This window comes from Ambystoma mexicanum, chromosome 10 (assembly GCF_040938575.1).
Source record: "Ambystoma mexicanum isolate Mex_15411 chromosome 10, UKY_AmexF1_1, whole genome shotgun sequence".
NCBI classification, from domain to species: Eukaryota; Metazoa; Chordata; class Amphibia; order Caudata; family Ambystomatidae; genus Ambystoma; species Ambystoma mexicanum.
The window spans coordinates 651793756-651820431 of NC_090932.1; the positions used below are offsets into that span (position 1 = coordinate 651793756).

Consider the following 26676-nt stretch of genomic DNA (forward strand, 5'->3'; position numbering starts at 1 on the left):
CACCTTGTACAACAAGAGGTGCCAATTCCCTTAAAGCAAATGTTGAACTTCTGCTCCAATGTTTACTGTTAATAAATATAAATCCAATTAAAATATTTCAACAATGACATTTTAATTATTGAACGTGCCAGAAAGTGGTTGCTCCTGAGTTGGCTGATACATTTTGAAAAATGCATAAAAAGACTTGCGGGCATAAAGAAATCCTCAGTAAACTATCTCCACCATATAGAATCAGTTAGCTGCTCATACTGCCTGTTATGAAAAAGGGGAATACATCAAAACTTGGTGGGCAGAGGGAAGTACCCTATACCATCTTTGACCCACTCAAAGTGAAACACTCTTCAGACCGATCTAAAAGATTGGAACTGGCTTGATGTTATGAGATTGCATATTTCAGTGAAGTGAGCCTAATACACTCTCATTTTTGGTGGTCAAGATTTGGACTCATTTACTTCATATGCTTTAGGGCTATAGTTAAACTGGTCTGTTGTGATCTTGGTTCTATAGACTGCCTCTATATGTCACATGACACTACCATTAAAAAATATAGGAAACCCACCTACTGAAAATAGTACCCTGATTCAATGGGTTCCCTTTATTCTTTTCCTATTCCACACCCAGTCTAAACTTGCCCAGGGTTTGCTGTTTTGCATAGTGCACAATTGTACCTTTCTCAATAATGTACTTGAATACAATGGAAAGTACTGCAGTGTTTCAATTTGAGAATTAGACTGTATACATTTTGCACTGCTTTGCTAATTCACCATTTTGTGGCAACTAGTTTCACTTTTTTCCATATATATAAAAAAGCTTCAGCCTCAGATGCCCTCTATTTTCAACAAAGCGGTGTGTGGTGTTTGTAGCTTCAATAGAAAAACAGGGTATAAGTTATATTTTTATTATTTTTATTTATTGATGTATGCATGTTTTATTTCAGGTGTTATCTCTAGTTTTGCAAGCTACGCCGCTAAAATGGCAACCGGAAGATTTGGCCCATCACTTGGTGCAGTAAGTTTATTTTTGTGTCTGTTCGGACATGTGTTTTTGATATTCTAAAACTCATCACTCATAACATTGTATTCTATAATGCAACCAATGTATTTCTTCCTGTAACTTTAAAACAGTATTTTATGAAAAAAAGCCCTGAAAGCTGTCAGAGTGCATGTTATTACTTTGTTATTACTCAAGATTGTTAAAAATGGTGCTAGTTAGCAATGGGTGTGCTTTTCTGATTATTAGTCTAAGTATTTTAGCAACCCTTTATTGTACAAAATACACTCCTGGGTAAATGTATTATTGGTGTAATATTTCTTCAAACATTGACTTTCATATTAGCCATTTGTGGTACCACCTCTTCACTTTCTTACTCAACAATAATAATGCATAGGAAAAACCAAATATCTCCTGATGTTTTTTCTTACCCAGTATTTACATTCATGTTGACACCACCTTTTGAGGCAAAAATGTTAATATAGAATATTAGTCTTTGAGCGCTGGGTCTGGCTCTTTGAAAAGGAATTATGGTGACTGCTTTTAATAGAAAATGCAAGCAGTTACAGCTTGTGTGGAGAAGGCAGAAACAATGTTTTTACTCAAGGGGGTGGATCAGCATAAAAAAGTTTGAATAACATGGATATAGATGGATTGTTCTGCAGTGGCAGAAAATGTCATTCTACTGCTTCGTTTTGACTTAACATTGGCAGTAAATAGGCATTGTTAGTTTGGGTCCATTGTTGATGCTTTTAGCGGACTACAGTGAGACCTGAGAGGCGGCTTTGTACGATCCTTAGACTCCCACCTTTTCATCCCCTGACCCCCCCCCCCCTTCTGTACACTAAAACAGTTTTTTCAAAATTGGTGCCAATTTTAAATTTTGGATTTTACCCCTTAGGCGGAGGTATAAATAGGCAGATTTTTGGCAGATGGTAAAATTGGTGGTATTTTCCAAGTAACACCAACTTTACCACTACTACCCAACTCTGAATGACCCCCTAATGGTACTTTGTTTTAGTAAATGCAATTAGATGTATCATATATCAGGCTTTATGGAACATATCACAGATGTATTAAGTGATGTGGCCAGTTGTTTGGCCTCCAGTTGAAGAATCTTGGTAATTGGGAGGAATCTGTTCTCACAGGCTTTCATCACCTCGTCAAATAAACTCTAGTCCAACTTCTATTGAATTTGGTGCATGAGATATTGGATGTTTCAAGCGGTAAACTACATTTTGCATACCAAGGAGCCATTGAGCCTGCGTGGCAACGCCTCACTGTATTACCCAGATCTGCCAGAGCTTTGGACTTTTTTCCAACAAGGGCATTGCCACACCCTGCCGTAGAAATGATGTCCATCTACAGTAGAACATAATCCTGTACCTTGCCTTTCAGCAAGTATCTGCTAATGAAAGTATATGCCGTTGGCTTCAGTCACTTGAAATGAAAGTCGGGTACACTGAAGACCATCTTTAGTGGCTACTTCCCAAGAATAAGTGTGCCACTCTGATCGACTGGCATCTGATGTGATGACCAAATGCAGCATGTCACTCAGTAGTTTGTTCAAAGACTCACATGTTCTTCCGCTGCCACTGGAGCTCTGTCCTTGCGTCCTTTGAGTGAGCATCTTGTCCGCAAGTAACCGACCCTGATGAAAGTGATGGATAGTGTGTTGCGGATGGTCTTGAAATGCAGTAGTCTAGGATATTCCATGAATGTAATAGAAAAAGAAACATCCTAACCCCATTGCCATTTCCCAAAGCAAGACTAGCTTCCTTTGCATGTGTGACTAATCAACTGGATTCACCTCTTAGCCCCAAAGGGGAGCCACCCCCTTTGAGGCTACGGAGGTTAGCCTGCTTGCGATACCTCCTTGGGCAAGTGGTGCCTCCTGGGGAGTGACTCCCCCTTGGGGGACAAGGACTCCTGTTCTTGTCCAACATATCAACATATTTAGGAAGAACTCCTGAAATTGTCCAACATATCAACATATATGGGACTGCATGTTGAGAAGAAGAATGTACATCTTTATATTTGGCTGCAGGCAATGCTGAAGTGGATCTATGAGAATGAGGAAAAGACAATATCTCTTTAGGACGGGATGTATTAATGTCATGATCACTGCTTCCAAGGAGCCAGGACCAGCCCAACGTCCTTGGAAGCAGGCCCCTAACCCTAATCCTAGGCACCAGCCGGTCCCCACTGGGACCTTTTGGACCTTGTCCTGGCGCCGGTGGCACCAGGCTCATCAAAACCATCGGTCCCAGCACTGGAAGCGCGGGGCTCATAATATGTGTGAAGATGCTTGGGTGGACTTACCTGCAGCAGACCATGCTGCTTACTTACCAGCCACTTTGAAGTCCTCTGTGAACAGGAACTACTTTCTTACCTGGGTGGGGCAAGCTCCACTCCCTGGATGCAGCACTGGAACTCTTCTGGAACTGGAACTCTTTTCTTACCTAGGCGGGGCCGTGGAGGAAGACGCCTCATCACTCCAAGGCTATTTAAACCACACCCGATAGATGAAACGTGCTTCGCGTTATTCTGCATCTGCAGCAGAACGCTCACCGAGTCTGTTCCAGCCTTTCTTCTTTCGATCCTGAACCTGCAAGAATTATACTTACCATTCCTGTATCCAGTCAACAGCAGCACCTGCAAAGACAAGAAACAACAGGTTAGCAAGGCAACCTTTACACGCAGTGCTTACTCACCTGATCCATCGGCTGCGGCCATTTCTTCACGCTGCACCTCCGCCTGTGAAGACAAAAGCATTGTTATTACTTACCGGCACTCCGCTAATTCCGGATTTCTTCACGCTGCATCGCCGCCTGTGAAGACAAAAGCATTGTTATTACTTACTGGCATTCCGCGGACTCCGGCGCTGCAACCCAACATCTGAAAGACAAAAGAAGAGACATTAGACAGGTATTTACTTACGCCCATCGCGCTCGTCGCAATAGAACGCCTGCAAATACTCCGGCGTCTCTTCAGCACGAACTAAGCTGCAAGGGAAAAAGACAGTTAGAGCGCTTGCAATTACTTACGCATTTCCAGGCGCTTCACTCCATCTTCCAGAAAAGCATTATACAGAGTCCTGTTCAATATTAACGTGCCACGCACCTAAAGACTATAAAGACTAAAAAGGTGTCCAGAAACTCACCGCTCGTGCAGTTAACGACGGTAACGATCCTCTGAGTTCAAGAGGCCTATGTTTCACCAGTGAAGGAACTGGCAACGGCACCCTGCACCAGACGCAGATGGAGAGTCCAGCATTCACCTATCTAGGGTGAGCACGTTGACCTGGGGGCTCTACGGAGTAGCTAGGAAGAGAGAGAGAGAGAGAGGGACATTCAACAACCCAGACCATTAACTCCCATATTCTTTCACCTGCAGAAACCTCACCCTTCGAGTTCGACACAGTGCGAAGAGGTTTGACCCCAGAAGCCAATCGAGTCCTGCACATCACTTTTCGAGTCACAGACACCTTCCTGCCAAGACCAGCGCCTCCGTGGAAATCAGGTGAGAGTTACAGAACGCGAAGCCCACCGCAAAACTCCTACCCAGGCGCAATGGAAACCTCAGACACTGATCAATTAGCCCAGTTGCTCGGGGAATTAAGAGCAGAAGTACATGCAGCTCGTCAGGAAACAAACTCTCTAAGAAGAGAACTGATAATTTCCAAGGAGCGAACAGAGGACCTCGCTAGGCAATTGCTACAAACGCAGGCAGGACAGACACCTTTGCCCGCTCCAGGAGGAAGTTATCCTTCTGCATCATCTTTAAATCCAGTGCAAATCAATCTACCCGGTAATGTGCCCTTGGCTCCGCCCGAACGCTTTTCTGGTGACCCAAAGAAATTTGCAGTGTTCATCAACCAGTGCCGCCTACACTTCTTATGTCGACCAGCTGCATTCCCAACAGACCAGACCAAGGTGGCTTTCGTGCTTTCTTATCTCAGTGGCAGCGCCGCAGATTGGTCGATCCCTTTAGTCACCCAGGATGATCCGGTTTTACATGATTTCCAGGCCTTCCAGTCCAGCATGGAGAAACTGTTCGCAAGACATGCACAAGGGCAGGCCTTGGACAATGAACTTCTTTCATTACGACAGGGTAATCAAGACCTCTTGACTTATATAGCCTCATTCAACAGACTTATAGTGGAAACTCAATGGCCCGAGGATAAGAGAATAACGCTTTTCTACAGAGGCCTGCGTGGAGAGCTCAAGGATGTGTTAGCTCAAGTTGTGAACCCTCCACAAGAATGCTCAGACTATATTGACTTAGTTGTCCAATTGGACCACAGATTACAGAACAGGAAGGCTGATCGTTCCAAATTTGATACCCGAGTGTTTTCTAAACCACATACCTCTACTAGGGGAGCTGACACTGTGGAACCCATGCAAATAGGGGGCATGAAAGGACCTTTAACCCAAAAGGAGCGGGAAAGAAGAAGACAGCTGCAATTATGCCTCTATTGCGGAAACTCAGGGCACTTTCTTCGAGACTGTCCAGTGAAACCAGCTAAGAAGGCTGTAGGAGCCGCAGATACCTGTACCACAAATTCTGAGCAGGGAAACGACCTAGCCCGACAAGTGTAGAGGTCCTCTTGCCGAGCGTTAAGATCTGTCCCGTGACCTCGCATTTCGTGGTGCTCATGGTCCTCATTAGTCCTGAACGTCCGGATCGTTTGCATGCAATTGAAGCTTACATCGACAGCGGAGCAATCGGTAATTATGTGGACCGTGAAATGGTATCAAGGATGAATCTACCCCTTGTCCCTAAGGCAGTAAAAGACGTCATTACTACAGTGGATGGCACGGAGATAGCCTCCGGACCAGTAACGCACGCCACCCAAGAAGTGACGCTAGTGAGCCAAGATGGACACCGGGAGAAAATCGTGTTCCATGTGATCAAAGCCCCTCAGTTCCAGATCATTCTGGGAATCCCTTGGTTAGAGAAGCACAATCCTCAGATCGATTGGTGAGCAAAGACGGTTCAGTTTCCAGAATGTTTTACCACTTGTTATCCTCGGCCTGATGTTTCACTGGCGGCAATCTTTTCTGAGGTTCCCAAATTACCTCCCGAATACCAGGAATTCCAAGACGTCTTTCGGAAGGATCAAGCTAACACCCTGCCTCCTCATAGGTCTTACGACTGTCAAATAGATCTGATACCCGGAACAACTCCTCCTTGCAGTAGGATTTATGCCCTCACCGAGCCAGAGAATCTTCACCTCAGACAATATCTGGACCAATACCTAGCTAACAGGTTTATCCGTCCTTCAAAATCTCCAGCTTCATCGGCTTTATTCTTCGTTCCAAAAAAGGAAGGAGACCTTAGGACTTGTATAGATTACCGCGCCCTGAATCAAATCACCGTTAAAAACAGATACCCGTTACCTTTGATCCCTGAACTCCTGGACCAAGTCAAAGACGCATGTATATATACAAAGTTGGATCTCAGAGGAGCCTACCACTTGGTACGAATAAAAGAGGGCGATGAATGGAAGACGGCCTTCCGCACCAAGTATGGGCTATTCGAATATCAAGTGATGCCCTTTGGACTTTGTAACGCTCCTGCCGCTTTCCAGTATTTTATGAACGATGTCCTTAGAGAACTCATAGATGTGTGTGTTGTTGTCTACATTGATGACATCCTCGTCTATTCATCATCTGAAGAGGAACATCAGAGACACGTTAAAAAGGTTCTCGAGAGATTGCGTCAACATAACCTTTTTGCTAAGCTTGAAAAATGCGTTTTCAACGTAACTGAAGTTGAGTTCCTGGGATTCATATTGTCACCTAACGGAGTCCATATGGATTCAAAGAAAGTCGATGCAATCATCAAGTGGCCATCACCAACCTCTGTAAAAGGAGTTCAAAGCATGTTAGGCTTCGCTAACTTTTACCGCAGATTCATTCCTGAATTCTCTCGGATAGTCCAGCCCATCACCGCTCTGTTAAAGAAGAACAAACGTTTTGAGTGGTCTACTGAAGCAGAACAAGCTTTTCAGGACTTAAAAGCTAAATTCATTTCTGCACCTGTTCTAAAACATCCTCGCCCAGAACTCCCCTACATCGTGGAAACGGATGCTTCTAGTCTTGCTATGGGGGCAGTTTTATCACAAAGCGATCCGGTCACACACCAATTACATCCTGTAGCCTTTTGGTCCCGCAAATTCTCGGCTCCCGAGATCAACTATTCAATTACAGACAAGGAACTTTTAGCTATCAGATCGGCCTTTAAAGCCTGGCGGCATTATCTTTTGGGAGCCAGACACACAGTCACCGTAATGACTGATCACCGCAATTTACAATATCTGAAGACGGCCAAAGCTCAGTCTTCCAGACAGCTTCGCTGGGCTCTGTTTCTGGCTGAGTTTGACTTTATAATTACTTATCGACCAGGCAGTAAAAACGGAAAAGCAGATGCCCTCTCCCGGATGGGAGTAGATGAACATTTGACCAATCCAGAACCAATACCCATAATCCCAGAACAAAGGATTTTGGGTTTGGTCAGCGCTCAATCCTTTGAAGACATCAAGACTACAGTCAAATCACTCCTAACTCCGGCCGATTTGCAGGACTGGCAATTAAAGGGAAAAGAATTCTCAGTGGATCAAGACCTACCATATTTCCGAGGACGATTGTACTTGCCCTGTGAGAAAATACAAAAACAAGTAATCTCCTGTTATCAGGACTCTCTAATGGAGGGTCACCCTGGCATTACCAAAACCATGGAAAAGATCAAAAGACATTTCTGGTGGCCATCATGGAAGAAGGATATTAGAGACTTTGTAATCTCCTGCGGTGTGTGTGCCCAGAATAAAAGTCAGAAGGAGAAACCAGCCGGCCTATTACACCCACTAGACATCCCTCCCTGTCCATGGCATACCCTGTCCATGGATTTCATCACGGACTTACCTCCATGCTCAGGGTATAATACCAATTTAGTAGTCGTGGATCTATTCTCCAAGATGGCTCACTTCATTCCCCTGAAGGGCCTACCTTCAGCTTCAGTATTGGCCCGAGAATTCTTAGAAAACATTGTTCGGTTACACGGTTTTCCCTCGGTTTTAGTCTCCGATAGGGGAAGTCAATTCATCTCCCACTTTTGGCGAAGTTGCTGTCGTCTAGCCCAAATTGATGTAAGACTTTCAACCAGTCACCATCCCCAAACTGACGGACAAACCGAGAGGACAAATCAGACTCTAGAGCAATATCTACGTTGCATGCTCCAACAAACTGAAAACCCTTGGAAGGATATTCTTTGGATCGCTGAATACGCTTACAACAATTTGACTCATTCTGGAACCGGGAAGACTCCCTTCTTCCTATTATACGGACACCAACCTAGAACCTCTAACCTGGATCCTCCCCAAGAATTCGAAACACCTGCTGTGGATCACCTGCACTCGGAGATCACCCGTGCTTTTAAGGAAGCCACTGCCCATCTGCAAATAGCTAAAGCTCAATTCAAAAAAGGAGCAGATCGACACCGTAAAGAGGCCCCTCACTACGCAGTAGGAGATCAGGTCTGGTTATCCACTAAGCACCTGCCTCTAAAAGGACCCTGCACCTTCATCCCGAGATACCTTGGACCCTATCTCATCTCTACCATAGTTAATCCGGTGGCTGTCAAATTGGAATTACCTGCGCATATGAAAATACATCCAGTATTCCATGTCTCCTTATTAAAACCAGTACAACCAGAAACCCGATTGACTGAACTCCCAGAACCTGTTTTGGTAGATGGAGAACTTGAATTCGAAGTAAAGAACATCCTAGACTCCAAAATCTCCAAATCTAAGTTATATTATCTGGTTGATTGGAAAGGATACGGCCCCCAGGAAAGGTCTTGGGAACCCTCAGAATATGTCCACGCACCTCGTCTGGTCAAGAAATTTCATCTGAATCACCCCGACAAGCCAAAACCCCCGGAGAAGACACGCTTAGGAGGGGCCTTGAGGGGGGGTGCTGTCATGATCACTGCTTCCAAGGAGCCAGGACCAGCCCAACGTCCTTGGAAGCAGGCCCCTAACCCTAATCCTAGCCACCAGTCGGTCCCCACTGGGACCTTTTGGACCTTGTCCTGGCGCCGGTGGCACCAGGCTCATCAAAACCATCGGTCCCGGCACTGGAAGCGCCGGGCTCATAATATGTGTGAAGATGCTTGGGTGGACTTACCTGCAGCAGACCATGCTGCTTACTTACCAGCCACTTAGAAGTCCTCTGTGAACAGGAACTACTTTCTTACCTGGGTGGGGCAAGCTCCACTCCCTGGATACAGCACTGGAACTCTTCTGGAACTGGAACTCTTTTCTTACCTAGGCGGGGCCGTGGAGGAAGACGCCTCATCACTCCAAGGCTATTTAAACCACACCCGATAGATGAAACGTGCTTCGCGTTATTCTGCATCTGCAGCAGAACGCTCACCGAGTCTGTTCCAGCCTTTCTTCTTTCGATCCTGAACCTGCAAGAATTATACTTACCATTCCTGTATCCAGTCAACAGCAGCACCTGCAAAGAAAAGAAACAACAGGTTAGCAAGGCAACCTTTACACGCAGTGCTTACTCACCTGATCCATCGGCTGCGGCCATTTCTTCACGCTGCACCTCCGCCTGTGAAGACAAAAGCATTGTTATTACTTACTGGCATTCCGCGGACTCCGGCGCTGCAACCCAACATCTGAAAGACAAAAGAAGAGACATTAGACAGGTATTTACTTACGCCCATCGCGCTCGTCGCAATAGAACGCCTGCAAATACTCCGGCGTCTCTACAGCACGAACTAAGCTGCAAGGGAAAAAGACAGTTAGAGCGCTTGCAATTACTTACGCATTTCCAGGCGCTTCACTCCATCTTCCATCTCAAGAGTCCTGCAAGACAAAAAGGGAAAAGCATTATACAGAGTCCTGTTCAATATTAACGTGCCACGCACCTAAAGACTATAAAGACTAAAAAGGTGTCCGGAAACTCACCGCTCGTGCAGTTAACGACGGTAACGATCCTCTGAGTTCAAGAGGCCTATGTTTCACCAGTGAAGGAACTGGCAACGGCACCCTGCACCAGACGCAGATGGAGCGTCCAGCATTCACCTATCTAAGGTGAGCACGTTGACCTGGGGGCTCTACGGGGTAGCTAGGAAGAGAGAGAGAGAGAGAGGGACATTCAACAACCCAGACCATTAACTCCCATATTCTTTCACCTGCAGAAACCTCACCCTTCGAGTTCGACACACAGTGCGAAGAGGTTCGACCCCAGAAGCCAATCTAGTCCTGCACATCACTTTTCGAGTCACAGACACCTTCCTGCCAAGACCAGCGCCTCCGTGGGAATCAGGTGAGCGTTACAATTAACTGAGACGGGTGTAGGAAGGAGGAGGAGAACATTATGTTATGCAGGGGAAGCCCACTGACGTGATCGCGCCTTGAAAGGGCGTAGTAGAGCTATGCTGTGGAGCCTGCAACCTTTGAATCAGCGAGGAATGCCAAAGTGAGACGCTGTGAGCCTGGCGAAAAGCAACAGGGGAAACCACTGCCCGAGAAAATGGAAGTATCCAGGAGCTGGTAGTGGCATGACCAAGATCATCCTCGGAGTTGGTGATACGTCAGCAGAACACTGAAAGTTGGGGCAGAGAGCAGCAATGCAGTGGGCTAGAGAGCAACAAAGACAGCAGCAGGATCATAGAAGAACCCAGCAAAGCTCTCCGGTGAATCCAAGCGAGCAGAAGAATACAGCCAGTCATCAGGAAAATACTCCCACAATGTAGGTGGGTCCCATCACACGTTGGGCGGTATCCCAGCAGTAAATCCACCAGAATACCATCCAACACAATTGCTGTTACAGCCACTTGGTCCGGCGGTTTTACCACCTGAGTACAAGTGGCGGTGTAAGTCCCCATGTTTTTTTTGTCCATGGGACTGAATGGGGCATTTTCGGCACAATTACTGCAGCGCTGCAGTAAATGCACCGAAAATGGGCATACACTATGCGGAATCACCTCCAGCTCAGAGCTGGAGGTGAACCCTCCAACTTTCCCCAAAACCTGTAATTGGGCTGTGCAGTAATGCAGCGGTAACGCTATAAAGAACACTAAAGATCCCAAGATCAACCTTTCCTCTGCCTGTTTACGAGGCAACTGGACAGCACAGGCCTCTCCTGCTTCCATGAGACAGGGGCTCACCACCAGCAGTCAAGAAAAAGAAGGTAAGCCCTTGGGGCTTTTTTGGGCTCATTATCTTCCCAGCGCAATTTGAAACAAGAAAAGCAAAAATATTTATTTTGAAAAAAACACATGCACTGCGTTTTCGGGTGCAGGGTGATCTTGCCTACACTGTGGAGTGCTTTCTTTTCCCCCTTCCAGCATGGCTGCCCTGTTCCAGTAGGCACTGGAGTGCCTGGGTCCTAAGAAGGACTCTCACGGATTGGGCCTTGCTTTCCTGAAATGGCCAATCGGGACTAGCCGGCAGGCGAATGCTGGCCCGTCTCCCAAGCCCCCACTCCTAAGGCTCCTGTCTGGTCCTGGCTGGGCGTTGTTGGCCCCAATACTTTGCCAAACCTCATTATGCACCTGGACGCTGATTTTCTCATCCAGGCGCTCTTGGGCTATGTGATCGCACCCTGAGCCATCACGTAAGTGTGGCATATTTCTTTACTCCCTGTATCATCCTCTGGACTGTGCCTCTCCTGACAATCTCTATAAACTATCGTCACAAGGCACTGTTTGCTCTGTTTTGTTTCTAATCACAAAATGTTAACACCCACTTCCTTCCTGGAATTTCAGCTCCATTGCCTCCACCCCTGTACTGTTGTGCTGCTATACCTGTTTGACCTTGAAAGAAAATCAAATTCAGCTGATTGTCTTGCTGCTATTTAAAATTGAATTTAGATGTGTGCACATCCTGATTGTCTTGCTGCTGTTTAAAATCAAATTTAGCTGTGTGCACATCCTGATTGTCTTGCTGCTGTTTATAATCGAATTTAGCTGTGTGCACATCCTGATTGTCTTGCTGCTGTTTATAATCAAATTTAGCTGTGTGCACATCTTGATTGTCTTGCTGCTGTTTAAAATCGAATTCAGCTGTGTGCATATCCTGATTGTCCTGCTGCTATTTATAATCGAGTTTAGCTGTGCTAACCTGCTGCTTTTCCTGAGAATGTGTTGACAAGTCTACCCCCTCTGTTCTCTGTCTTGTCTGCTATCTGTTCCCTTACCCTTAAATCTCCCATTGTCTCCTCCCTATCCTGTCTGTGTCTCCCTGTGCGCATGCTCCCTTCTTGCCTGACTCCTCTCACGTACCTCAGTTGCTCTGCCTGGTTAAGTGTACCACACCCTGTGCCCCTCACTATGGCACTTTCGATCTTCCCCATCTGCTCTGTTTCTCGATCTCCAATCCTTCACCTCTCACTAAGTGTGGTATGAAGAAACTCAAGAAGGACATACTTGCCTCCAACCCAGGCCTTCCCATCACTGACACCTACTTCAGTGCTTCCGCCAGAGACACTCTCACCAACATCCTCTTTGTCATTCCTTCTCACAAACTATTGACTCCCCATATGGCCGCTTTACTCTCTCCTTAATCTACCTCACACATAAATGGTGGCACTCACTGGGAGGCCCTTCTTGCCTCCTCTTCCACCTCCAGGGCCATCATAAATGTCTACTGAAACGGTACCATCCTAGTACAAGGGCCTCAATCCAACCTCTTACTTTTTGATAAGCTCCGTCCTTGCCTTATCAACTTTCCTCCTTCCTCTACACAGGCTCCCTTGCCATCTGCCTATATGGCCCGCCCAGGCTCCCTTGCCCCCTACTAACCTCACCACCTCCTTCACAACTACCCCTGTGTCACTTTCAGCTGTACAGGCTCCCTTGCCTACTCCAACTACACGGACAACCTTGTCAACCTCTTCCACTCTGCTCCTCTGGCCACCCACTGCCGCCGCATCTGGAGCCCCTGCGGCCCCTTCCACACTGGCTCCCTTGCCATCTTCCACTTTCCTGGCTCTCTTGCCTGCACCGTCCTCACTGACTCCCTTGTCATCCCTGCCTCCTCTGCATCCTCCTACCTCGCAGGCACTCTTACTGCTTACAGGGGGGACCTCTGTCCTCTGCACCCCCCCTAAGTCTTTCAAAAGTGGCAACTTGCTCCATGTTGCCACACTAAACTCTCGCTCTGCTGTCAAGCACTCCTCTGGCATCTGCCACCTCCTTGAACTCTTGGGCCTTGATGTTCTTGCTCTTACTGAGACATAGTTTAGGACAGCTCTGTCACGAGTTTGACAAACCTCTCCCTGAAGGCTACAAGATCCTCTACATGCCCAGACCCAACAGGTCAGGAGGTGAAGTAGCCTTGATCTTTCCTTAGTGAATCCCCGTTTCCATTATTCCCACTCAGGTCTACTCTTCCTTTGAAAGCCTAGTCTGTAGGCTCTCGCTCTCCCCTGTCACCTCTCTTACTCTGGCCACCTTCTATCGGCTGCCGGGCCAGTCCACCCTCTTCCTCTCAGAATGGTCTGACCTGGCCTCTTCTCCCCTCCTCCTCCCAACTCCTCCTGCTGGGGGATCTGAACATCCATCTCGACTCTCCAGACTCCTCAGGACCTTTCCGCTACATGTGTGACTCCCTTTCTCTTTCCATTCTACTCTCTGGTCCAACGCACACTGCTGGCCACACCTTGGATGCTTTCATCTCCACAGACATCCCACTCTCTATTCCTCTCACTACCTCAGTCTCAGTCTTCTCTCTTCTCACTTTAATCTCTCTTCTCCTTTAGCAATGGCACACCCTGCATCACCTCTTGCCATCAAGGTCATCTGACCCATGAAAAGAGTGTCAGTGGCTGCCTTTGCATCTACCTACTCTCCTCCTTCTACTCCTACGGCTGACTCCCACCCTGATAGAGCCCTCTCCAACTTTCATCGTTCCATCTCCAACACTCTTGACATTCTTGCCCCTGTCATGAGGGTCCGACTGAAGCCTGCCAACAAGTGTAACTCTTGGTACGACTCCGATCTGGCTGCCCTTAAATGCAAGAGTAGCGGAACGGAAATGGAGATAGTCAGATACAACCTCAGACAAACTGGCCTGCCGCCTTCTTTAAGGGCAATATATACTGCATCCGTTCCATACTTTCAAGCCTGCATATCTGCAGCACCTAACACAACCAAACTTTTCAAAGTCTGCAAGGGACTGGCCAACCCTACCGCAGCCGCATCCTCTACTACACGTACAAGACCCGTGCTTGGCCCTGGCCGCACACTTCACCACCAACACACAGGAAATCATGACCTCTCGCTCTTCTGCTCCCCCCCTGCACCAACATCTCTTGGGCCCCCGTCGGTCGTCCCTCCCCCTCCCCCTCTTCTCTCCTCCCTCTCCTCTGTTACACTCGATGAGGTCTCTACACAAGTCCGGTCTATGAAAGCCTCCTCCAAACAGGTGGACCCCTGCCACTCCAAAACCATCAAGCACAATACAGGGCATAAATTAGTTTTCCAAAATTGATTAGTGGAGTTTGCAAATTTAAAATGTTCTTGATTAGCAATCCAACCCATTTGATTAGCAATGGTGTGCTAATATTTGTAAAGCCAACAGAAGCTACTTGTACTATACTAATAAATATGAATAACAGGGCAGTAGTTTTGTTTTGCCACTGAAATAAGACATTAGTGAGATAAGTCAGACCTTGCAACTTCTTTAAAATGCCACTAGACATACAGGTCGAGTAACTTAGTTTACTCACTCAATCGAAGAGAATACATTAGACCCATGTCAACGGATGACAACAAATTTAAATGTGCTTTCTGTAAAATGTTGCATATCACCAAAATCCCACTTTAGTTTGGCACACTGTGCAGGCTCGGCCTCTGGGTGGCCGCAGTGCAACTTTTATTTGACATTTACAGCAAAGTAAAGTTTAAATAAAATTTCCAAACATCCCCGACAAATGGTACTGGCCCTTCTTAAATGGCCCTTCTTAAAATCTACTCAACCATGTGAGTGGGCGAAAAAACACTTTGGTCGCCCTGGATGTGTCTGTAAATGGTCAGCTGCATGAATGGACACAAATAGATGTGATAAAAAAGGTTCTGAAAACAGTTGGCCAGTTCTCTCTTCTGCAGATGATAATATATAATGTAATCATAATCCTAGAGCAAAGCCAGCTCTAGAGGCTAACTACAGTGATTGTAGTGCAGTAGATCTATAGGCTGGATGGAACTATTGATCACTGCTATCTGTAAAACTAGCTGGTATGTGGTTAGCCGCCATCTCACTTTCAGGGTAGCTTGTATAAATAACAGGGTGATAAGACAGAATGTCAAGGAGTACTCTATCAGTTTGTGAGTTGAGCACTAGTTGCAAGCTGCATGTAAGCAACAGGTTACAGAACTAGGTTTGCCACCAATAGCATTTGGACGTTTGGATCATGTACATTTTCAAAACTGTCCACTTGTCAATATGCAGCTTCCCCAACAAAATGAAATATAGTTGACACTTTGATATTTAAATACACTAACCTACACTTTACTGTAAAGCATAGTCAATTCAGTGTTTTACAGTAGCAATAATGTAATTCTGTTTATGTAACAAATTACATTATCAGAAACGGATTTGAATGACTGCATTACAAAAAAATATGAAGCTAACACATAGTTGTCTTTGGCAGACCAGATACATTTAGCTTAATAAAGTTATCATCTCGATTACTTCTGGTTTGCATTAATTTGAAAAAGGAAAATAAATCTTGCTTACATACTCATACAGGTATTTGGCACATATGGGTGGAGGAGACTGCTGCACTCTCTCTCCATTAGCCATTTTGAACTTGCACTGAACAGAGAAAAGAGGTTGGAAGGAGCCCTGGAGGCAAGTGAGGAATGCAGGGTGATCTGTGCTTTCAATTAACAGGGTAACTTAAATAGCTAGGTTTGCTACACAAGTGCCAATTTAATTAGCAAACCTACAGATTTGCATAGCAAATAGCTACGCGGCACTGCTTATTTTATGCCTTGAAATATTGACACTCTCACTCCGGCCTTGGCCGACCTCTGCAACCTCTCTTTCGCCACTGAGTTTTCCCCTCTCCTCTCAAGCACTCCCTTGTGCACCCTCTGCTCAAAAACCCTCCGCCGACCCGTCCATTTTTGCAAACTATCGCCCGATCTCAATCACCCCTTTCCTGGGCAAAACACCTGGAGAAGCGGTCTACCCTCCCATACTGAATCTGTTGGTTGTCTCCATGACATCAGTCTGGCATTAGAGCATCCAGAGGCACAGAAACTGCTCTTTTGAACACCCATGAAGGCCTGCTCTCAAAGCTTGACTCCAACTCTCCCTCTGTCCTCATATTTCTCGACCTCTCTTCTGCTTTCAATACGGTAAACCACAACATCCTAATCCCCTGTCTCTGTGATACCCTGGGCATCACAGATCAGGCCCTGGCGTGGCTTGCCTCCTTTTTTTCTGACCGGCCCTCCGAGGTGGAACTCAGGCCCTTTGTCTCCTCTACCACTCTCTCTACTTGTGGTGTCTCCCAGGTATCTAACCTTTCCCCCTGGTTTTTCAATATGTACAAGGCCCCCTTGGCCCACATGATCTCTACCTCTAACTTTCAGTGTTATGCGGATGACAGGCAGCTCTCTTTCAGGCTATCCTCGGCCTCCTCCTCCTCGCTCATCCCTGACTGTCTATCCTCAATCCAGGCTTGGTGTGCTGCTAACGATCTATGCCTGAATGCCAGTAAGACAGAGATCGTACTCATTGGGACCCCTGCTCCCGCTTTCCCACTTTGCTACTGGCTTGCCTCCCTTGGCCCTGAGCCCTCACCTAGCAATGAGGCAAAAAATCTTGGGGTCATCTTCGACTCCACTCTCTCTTTCTCTTTGCACACCTCCGACATCTCCAAAAGGTCCAACTACCAACTGCACCACTTAAGAGGTATTTTTCCTTTTCTCACGTTCCACCAGAGACTCATCACCTCGAGAGCCCTGCTTCTCTTTAGGCTGGACTATTGCAACAGCCTCTTTCTCAATCTTCCTACTTCTACTCTCTGTCCTCTGCAACTCATCCAGAACAGAACCGCAAGACTTAGCCTTGGCTTCAAGCCCTGGGACTGCATCTCTCTGGTGCTGAAATCCCTCCACTGGCTCCCTGTGGCTGCAAGGATTAAGTTCAAGACCCTCTGCATTATCCACAAGGCTTTATGGATCTGGAGCCCGCACTATCTACAGCACTCTCTTCCTAAATACTCTCCCTCTAGAGTCCACCGCTCATCCTCCATCTCTATGCGGGTTACTCGCTTTCACAAAAAGAGATTGGGGGTAGATCTTTATCCTCTGCAGGTGCTCTCCTCTGGAATAGCCTCCCTGCCCCTCTCCGTCTTGAGCTGGAGCATCTGAGAGCTGGAAACTCCTCAAGACCTTCCTTTTGTCTTCCTCCTCCTCTCTCCCTCTCCCCTGCTAACCTCCTTTCTTTTCTCTCCATCCTCCTTCTCCTCCGTAACTCTGTTCAGTTTATACTGACTGGTTGCTTGGTTCACCTCCAGAGCCTACAGGTCCCAGGCTCCCCTGCCAGCCTTTTGCACTTGACTCTGGGCCGCTGCACTTTGTTCAACATTACTGCACTTTCAGCTTACGCTCCTTGAGTGGTGCAACCTCTCTGCACTTAACCAGGGCCCTGCTTGACCGGACTCTTTGTCACCCACCTCTGCCCCCCCTTTCTCTGCACCTCGGTCTGTACATATGCATGACCTAAATGAACTAGGACCAGTAAGTTCGTCTGTCCTCCCCTCCCGCCTCTCCACAGTTTTTCCGTACCCCCCTCCCGAGCTTGGCCTCAAATGTGTCACTTCATGCACTTGCACTAGGAGAAATGTTTCCAGGCCTAGTATGCTAGTTTTTCTGTTTAGATCATTTGGAATCTTCAAAGCCTAAGAATGATTACTGTGTTCCCTTGTTAGCTTCCCGCTTTGAAGCACTTCACCTGTGTAACGCTATATAAATAAAGAATAAATGAATAACCGCTGCATTTTTACTGCACCACCTCATGACGAGGTTCAAAATGTGTGGAGGCAACAAAATCAGTCCCAGAACGGAGCTGAGGCAGTATATTAGCAAACCAGAACAGGAATACTAGGAGGCATCCAGCACACCCGATCCTAATTATTTGGGTCATAAGGGTGTTACCTGGCATCCAGCAGCTGTGGGTTAGGCAGAGTTCAGTAACAACAGACAGACCAGCTAAGGAGGATGGAAAAAAGCAAAGGAAGAACTTTGGGCAGGTTTCCACCAGCAAGGTAGGAGCAGGGTGCAAGGAAAAAGAGCTGGGGTCCAGCCAGTACGAATATCAGCAGCAGCTCATCATCTTCCAGCAGTCTTCAGGTAGGAATCGGTAACAGATTTGAGGAATGCACAGGGTCACCGCCAATATTACATACACTCAGGCAGGCCTAATCCAGCTGACCCATCACACTCCTGGAAGGCGCACACAGGTTTTGACAGCCAGCAAATCAGGTTTGCCCTTCAAAACTGCCAAGAAACACCAGCACCTCCACACTGGATGATGACTAGGAAGTCTGGAAGACTTTAAACCTGTCTAAATCTGTTTAAACCACATCAAGGTCTGCCTTTGCAGCCTTAAAATGATCCCATATCAGCAAAACAGCAATTTTTAGCAATACCTCATCGTCCACACAGATAAACAAATGAAAAATGGCTGAGAGCAGAGCACATTTTCATTGTAAGCTAATCACCCTGGGAATAAAAAAGGGGTGCTTAATAAGCCGTGGGAACAATTTGGGTTACTAAGGGTGGCACACCAGAAAAAAGATTTGGAGTGACAGGACACAGAGGCTTCAGTATAAGTCCCTCTAGTCACAAAAGTAGAGTCTTAAAATCATGAAAACCTACAAAGTGTTTAGGGGACCCAGAACGTTAGGGCCCCAGAACATCAAAAATTAATTTCAAAGGGATTGATTCCTCCGACGTATTCCTCATCTATGACAGGTAATCACCACAGCTGTGCTGCTTCGGAAAATGTTCTGCGTCGATACGCTGTCCTCGAGGGCCTCCGTCGAGCTGACGTCACGGGATGTTATAAGTAGGACACACGACGCCCGTAGCCTCAGTTCCATTTTTTCCGCTAACGTGTTCGCTTCGGAGATCTCAGTGCCCCTCGGTTCTTCTGAGTATTATTCTATCGGTTCTTCGAACTTGTTCCTTTGTGAAGATATCATGTCTTCGTCTTCTTCTACCCCGTGGCCAGGTTTCAAGAAGTGTCGGGACTGCGGTTCCAAGATGTCGCTTACGGACCCGCACAACGCTTGCCTCTGGTGCCTCGGTGAGGACCACGCCATGCATGATTGTTAACATCGAAGGCCTTGCGGGAGCGGAAGAAGAAGCTTTCTGTCGGTAGGGTTTCCAAGCCCCGAAAGTCGAAATCCGCTGGGCTTTCGACCGACGATTCGAGAGGCGACTCTCCGCGTCGTCGGCGTAAGTCCATGGGGTCTCGGTCCCGGAGTGGTTCCCGCCATTCCTCTGCCTCTTCGAGGCACTCGCAGAAGCGCCGTCACCGGTCGCCTTCCCCGTCCTCGTCCGAGGACTCCGCCTGTTGGCGGGTTGCTTGTCCCAACAAGCACTCTTCTCCTGCGGAACGGGATGCATTTCGTACGGAGATGATGGCGATTTTTCAGTCGCAGGGCTCTGTTCCGTCCGCGCCTATGAAAGAAGCCAGCAGGGAACGTGCTAAGGCCACCGCTCGCACGCCTTCGGGCTTGGGTGGTCGGCGCGATCATCAGGCGCCTTCGAGGTCCTGATCGGACAAGGTGGATTGCTCTAGCCATGCCCGCTCCAGGTCCCGGTCCTCAACGCCCTCGAGACCGTCGGAGCCTGTGAGGTCTTCGAAGAAGACATCGACGCCATCAGCGCCATGTCCGTCGAGGGACTCTATCGAGGCTCTGCCTCAGAGGAAGTCATCGGCACCAAGGCCGTCGAAGGACATGCTCGGGGCTCCGCCCTCGAGGCCTGAGTCGAAGCCATCGGCGCCACGCTCGATGTCAACGCTGATTCTGTTGACGCCCTCGACGCCTCTCGAGGATGCTTTATCGGAGGTACCCCGTGCTTTGGTGGAAACCCAGAGGAAGGCTCTGAAGAAGTCGGTAAAACCTGTATTTGAGCCTTTTTCTGTGCCCTCATTCAGGGATTTATTCCAGCCTCTGGATTATATCTCTGAGGTGGATGAAGGGTCTGAGGAAGGTTTGGTTCCTGATGAGGTTCCTGATGACCTGTTATCTGGTCATAGCCAGTTGGAAGACCTGTGTCAGTCTTTGCACGATGCCAGTGGTCTTGATACCTCCCCGGAGGTCAAGTTTGGCAGGCCTGAGCCTGGTACGCATGCTGAATCTTCGTACAGGGGACTCATGTCGAGGGTGACTGGGTGCTTGGGGTGGTCTGTGCCACCAGTGGATTTTCTGCAAGATGACCTGACCGATATCTTTGACCAAGGTCCACCCACTGACCCGGTGCTGCCATTTCATATGGCTTTACAGAGAAGGATGGCGGCGGCTTGGATTGCTCCGGAGAGTCTCCCGGCAGTGAGCAAGTAATTGCTGAAAAAATACCGTCCAGCCAGTAGCGACCCCTGCTACTTGACGACGCACCCCACTCCAGAGAGTTTGGTGGTGCAGGTGGCTATGGCCCCGGCAAAGCAGGCGTCATACCCTACCATCCTTCCTGATAGGGACGACAAATGTTTTGATGGCTGGGCGAAGAAAGTGTTTTCTTCAGGGGGTATGGCTTTACAGGCAGCCAACTCTGTGTGTGCCTTAGCATGTTTCACTCACACTCTGTGGAATTGTGTTTCTTTGGCGGCTGAACATGTTCCCGGAGGGGAGGAACAGGATGGTTTTCTTGCCCTCGTTTGGGATGGCAAGGATGCCATGTGTGAATCCGTTCAGTCGGGTCTGGACATGGCAGACTGTGTCAGCCGGTCCATGGCGGCGAGCACCGTGAGGCACAGATTTGAGTGGTTGCGGAAATCGGGGTTTGCTCCTGACGTACAAGCCCGGCTTCTCAACAGACCCTTTGATGGTGTACATCTTTTTGGCAGCAAGGCTGACAAGAGCCTTGAGAGGTTGCAGACCTCAAAGGCTGCAGCAAAGTCGTTGAGCGCTGCAGTCCGCCAACCTCCGCCTTTTCGTCCTAGGGGGCAGCATTGAAGGGGAGGTTCCTTTCGATACTACTAATTTTTTGGTAGATCGAGGGGAGCGGCCAGTCAAAGGGGCCAACGTAGGAGTACCAGAGGTGGAAAACAAGGTACTCGAGGTGCCAAAGCCGCTCAAGCAGTTGCCTCTTTGCCCTCAGGCACTGCCGCAGCCGCTTCAGCTCAGCCATGAGGCCATGTCCCATGGTTCGCCGGTTGGGGGAAGGCTAGCGCAGCATCTTGCAGAATGGCGTGGCATTACTTCAGATGTGTGGGTTCTGGAGATCATAGCCCACGGCTACTGTCTTCCTTTCCGGCAGAGACCTCACGACAATCCACCAGGGAATCTCTCTTTGAAGAGTCCAGATCCGCTCCTTGCGCAGGAAATCAAATCTCTGCTGGAGAAAGGCGCCATAGAACTGGTGCCTGTAGCGGAGAGGAACAAGGGATGGTATTCCCCTTATTTTTTTATTTCGAAAAAAGACGGGGGATTGAGACCCAACATGGACTTGAGTGGTTTAAACAAGCTCCTCAGGAAGGACAAGTTCAAGATGGTTACTCCCTCTCAGGTCCTCCAGGCCCTTCAGGCCCTTCAACTTCAGGACTGGTTGGTGTCTCTCACCCTCAAGGACGCTTACTTTCAAATGCCGATTCATCCCAAGCACAAGAAGTTCCAGAGGTTCGCGGTTGGTGACTCGCACTTTCATTTTCGGGTCCTGCCGTTCGGATTGACCTCCGCTCGAGGGTCTTCACCAAGCTCATGGTGATGGTGGCAGCGTATCTCTGGAAAGGGGGATTCACGTCTACCCCTACCTGGACGATTGGTTGATCAGGGCGCGCTCTCCCGAGCAAGTCCTGGATCATCTGTCAGTCACCTGCCACTCCCTTCACAGGCTGGGCTTCTCCCTCAACTTAAAGAAGTCTCACTTGACACCTACCCAGCGGCTCCAGTACATCGGAGCAGTGCTCGGCACTTCCCTGGGGCTGTGTTTTCCTCCCCAGGTGAGGGCTCATCACATTCTGCAGATGGTGAACAAGTTTCAACATGCCCCGAGTCTCCCGGCGTTTCGAGTTCTTGAGGTTGCTCGGCCTCGTGGCATCCTGTATTCTCCTGGTGCCAGGGGCCAGGCTGCGGATAAGATCTCTGCAGTGGGCTCTCAAGATGCAGTGGTCACAGTCCTCCGGCAGGATGTTGGATCCCGTTCAGGTGCTGCCCTTGGTCGCCCAGGATCTTCTGTGGTGGGCCGTTGAAGGCAATCTGATGAAGGGGGCTCCATTTTGGCTACCCTTCCTGGAGGTGACGATTGTGACGGACGCATCCCTCATGGGATGGGGAGCTCATGCCAGCGAGTTGACAGTCAACGGTCTTTGGTCTCCGTCGGAGTCCAGACTCCATATCAATCTGTTGGATCTGAGGGCCGTCAGGCTAGCCCTGAAGGCTTTTCTGCTGTCTGTGCGGGGGAAGAATGTCCTTATTCTGACGGACAATACAGTGGCCATGCACTACCTCAACAAGAAGTGGGGGGGGGCAGGGTCTCTCCCTCTGTGCAGAGAGGCGATGCAGCTCTGGTTCTGGGCCATCCAGCAGGAAATTTCGATCTCTGCAGTTCATCTGGCCGGAGATGAAAGCGCAGCGGCGGACGCTCTGAGCAGGCAGAGTACGGTCTCTCACGAGTGGGAGCTGGCTCAGGAGATTCTCCTGGAGATCTTTGCCCTTTGGGGGACTCCACAAGTGGATCTCTTCGCCACCAGTGTCAACCGGAAGTGCGAAAGATTCTGCCCGGGGGAATTTCCTCCAAGAGGAGCCTTAGGGGGATCGTTTGTAGTGGAGTGGTCCTTCCCACTGCTGTACGCGTTTCTTCCAGTCCCTGTCATTCCGCAAGTGCTGCGCAGGTTACGGAGGTTCGGTTCCCGAATGATCCTCATTGCTCCGGCATGGGCCTGGAGAACGTGGTACCCGGACCTTCTTGACATGTCCATCTGCCCTCCACGCCGTCTTCCCTACCGAGACGATCTGCTCTCACGGGAGGGGGGCGTCAAGTTCTACATCCAGAGGTCAAGTCCCTCAACCTTCATGCTTGCCTTCTGAAAGGTTGAGGTATAAGGATTGGGATCTCCTTGAAGACGTGATGAAAGTGTTGCTTTCGGCCAGAAGGCCTGCAACGAAGTCCCTGTACCGTTGCCGTTGGAGGAAGTTCTGCGACTAGTGCAGGGTTAAGAATGTGGATCCTTTTTCATGTGCCAGTGCTGTGGTTCTGTCTTTTTTGCTTTCGTTAGCCCACAAGGGCCTGCAAGTGGGTACCATTAAAGGTTACCTGGCGGCGCTGTCCATATTTAAGCGCTCGTCTGAGGAGTGTTCTTATTTTAAAATTCCTTTGATTTCTCAGTTTCTGAAAGGGCTCACTAATGTGTTCCCACCGTCACCTTTCCAGGTGCCCGGTTGGGATTTGAACCTGGTTCTAAAAATTCCTAATGGGAGCTCCGTTTGAGCCTTTACATTCTTGTCCTTTGAGACTGTTGACCTTGAAAACTGTATTTTTAGTTGCGGTCACTTCCGCTCGCAGAGTGAGTGAGTTGCAGGCACTTTCCATTAAGCCACCCTTCACAGTGTTCCATAAGGACAGGGTTGTCCTTAGGGTTCGTCCTTCTTTTCTTCCGAAAGTTGTGTCGGGATTTCATTTAAGCCAGAAGGCCATTCTTCCGGCATTCTATCCTCCTCCGCATCCTGGTAAGGAAGAGGAGAGGCTCTATAGGTTGGATCCTAGGAGGGCTTTAAGTTTCTACATCTCACGCATGTCCCGGGTCAGAGTGGATGGCCAGCTCTTTGTAGGATACGCTGGAAGGCGTTTGGGACAAGCTGTTACTAAACAGACTTTGTCTAGATGGATTATCTTGACAATTTCTGAATGTTACCGCTTGGCGGGTAAGGACCCTCCGGTAGGCTTACGGGCCCATTCTACTAGGGGTGTGGCTGCCTCTACTGCCCTGCAGAGGGGTGTTCCTATTCATAACATTTGTGAAGCAGGCACATGGGCCTCTGTCCATACTTTTGTAAAACACTACTCCCTGGATTCTATCCATGGGCAAGATTTGGCCTTTGGCAAGGCGGTCTTCTATTCTGCAATTTAATTGGGCATTCTAAAATTCTAAATTCTTTTCTCACCTCCTTACGTTGGTACTGCTTTGGGAGTCTGTCATAGATGTGGAATATGTCGGAGGAACCAATCCCTTCGAAGAACAAGTTACTTTCTTACCTGGTAACGTTCTTTCGATTGGATGTTCTAACGACGTATTCCACATCGCTCCCTCCCTACCTGCCCCTCTACAGAATTTCTTATGCGATTGCAGCTTTCGTTTCCGCAAGGCTTTCTGTAGTCATACTGGCAGAAGATTGGTGCCACACGTTCTGGTGAAAAAAATACAACTAAATAAATGATCAAGTGTACAACCATTGCTTATCTGAAAGAAACATAAATACAATACAATGTTGTTCTGCATTTGTTACCTATTTGTGTTGTTACTTTCTGCACACACAATTATTTGTCTTAGACTTTTTGGTCATGGGTGCCTGCTCTTTCAAATGTATCTTTTGGAAGTAAATTAGTGTCATTTCTGTATTTTCAGTTTAATGTTTTAACATGAGTGTTTGAGTGAATTCAGTTTAAACCTCATTACAGATGATGACCGGTGCTATTTACAAATCTGAATTGAGACAGTTTCAATTCAATAGGCCTGGGTAACCCAATCTGCTACCACAGACTAAGCTAGATATACAACTCTCTTTAAAAAAAATTACCACAAAATGAGAAGAGCAAAACACGTAATTATTTGGAAGTAAAGAGCACCTGCTTTTGAGGTTCAGTTCAGGTAACTTGGTCACCTCATTCATTAAATCCACTTTAGTGTAAGAGGCTCTGCTGCTGTTTTAAAATCTTACTGTGCTTGTTAGATAAGAGAGATGCTGCAAGTGCATTACGTCATATACAAAGAACCCAAGCATAAACAAAATACAGGTTTCAAAGCGAAGCCAATGCAAAGAGAACCAGATTGGAGGTAGACACATTTCTTGGCGCTGGATACAAGCTAGACAGAGTTAGGGAGTCAAAATACGTTTTTGAGACTCGTGCCAACAATGAATTGCTAGAAACAATATGTAACGGTACAAACCCTTGGAGAACCTAACTAAGAGAATCTGCAGGAAGGAATGTCTTGGCTGAGTGTAGTAGGGATGTCGTTTTTTTTATATTGATGTGTATTCAGTATCACATTTCTTTAAAGGAATGTTTTGCAGTGTCTTTGTTTTGAAGATGTTTTAATGAAAACTGCGATTGGAAAGATCTCTCTCGGATTGGATGCCCAGTTCAAATTAGTAGTTAGCCTGACCTTCCTTTAAAAAGCAGAATTGCTAGATGCAGAATTTGCAAAGGCCAACCCTTTTAAGATGAGGTATAAATCACAGCAACAAAGCTACACTAAATTTTCATAAAATAGAAATGGTCATAGCTGCCATGAAAGCGGCATTACAAAGTGCAAGTAGCCTAGAGCTGGGAATTCTAATCAGAACCATGTAATTAGTCTAGTACCCTGGAGCAGTCTTGTTCCAAGATGGATGGCACAGCTGGTTCACAGCTTCCTAGGAAGTCTCAGGGCTGCAAGGATAGCATTGCCTTGCTCTCCTTCAATGAAGGATGCAGATCTGTGCAGACCATTCTATGCAGATAAACCTGTGCTCCAGAGAATATAGACACTGTCCCCTGCCCAATTGTAGTGCCAAGCCACCCTCTGGCAGGGTTATCAGCTTTCAGATTTCAAATATTAGACCTGGCATTCTCAAGCAGCTCTATTTCAAGCAAATCACTGCCTGGTGAGGCACTTTCTTATCTTAAGACTGAACCCTTGTCATCGCTGGAATGTAGAGTGCTGAATGTATTGCAAGTGTTCTATTGTACACACAGATGGATTTCAGCACAAGTCATATAATGCATAGTGGATGGGGGTGCTGATCTTGCAACCAGAACAATTACTGTCTCCCCAGGAACAGTGATATAAAATCGTACTGCCAAGGTTGTAATGGTAAGTGTGACGATGTGCTTACAAAGGTGGTGAATCATCAGCTCTCTGAAAAAGACTTACAATCACCTTCGTACAGGAATGTATAGGTGTGGCGGTAGGTGAATTTAATACCTGCATTCCCTTCAGAATTGAGAAATTACTATTTTTGGAATCACCCTGTGGTTTCTAAGCATCCTATTTGGATTGGTCCAATTTGCAGAAAACCTGGTTGACTGTGCACTCAGCAGCCACAACAGCTATTGCATAAAAGTGAAACTGCCAGAGTCATACCCTCATACTATTAAAATAGCTTGAGAGGTAAAAGAATGTAAAGAAAAGTGTGTGGTAGAGATGAGATGGTTCTGTCAAAACAATAGTGTCCTAAACATAGAGGTTTCTGTGACTAGCTAGAAGCTTATTAAAACAGA

The 26676-nt window shown here is 47.6% G+C and overlaps 1 protein-coding gene across 1 annotated transcript in view; it reads left to right on the plus strand.

Annotated features, from left to right (window-relative positions):
- PARL (presenilin associated rhomboid like) overlaps window positions 1-26676 on the plus strand; it is a 625047-nt gene that overhangs the window by 462223 nt on the left and 136148 nt on the right. The window contains exon 7 of the mRNA XM_069618249.1: window positions 938-1008. Within this exon, the coding sequence (XP_069474350.1) occupies window positions 938-1008 (71 nt within the window). The remainder of the gene's footprint in view (window positions 1-937; window positions 1009-26676) is intronic.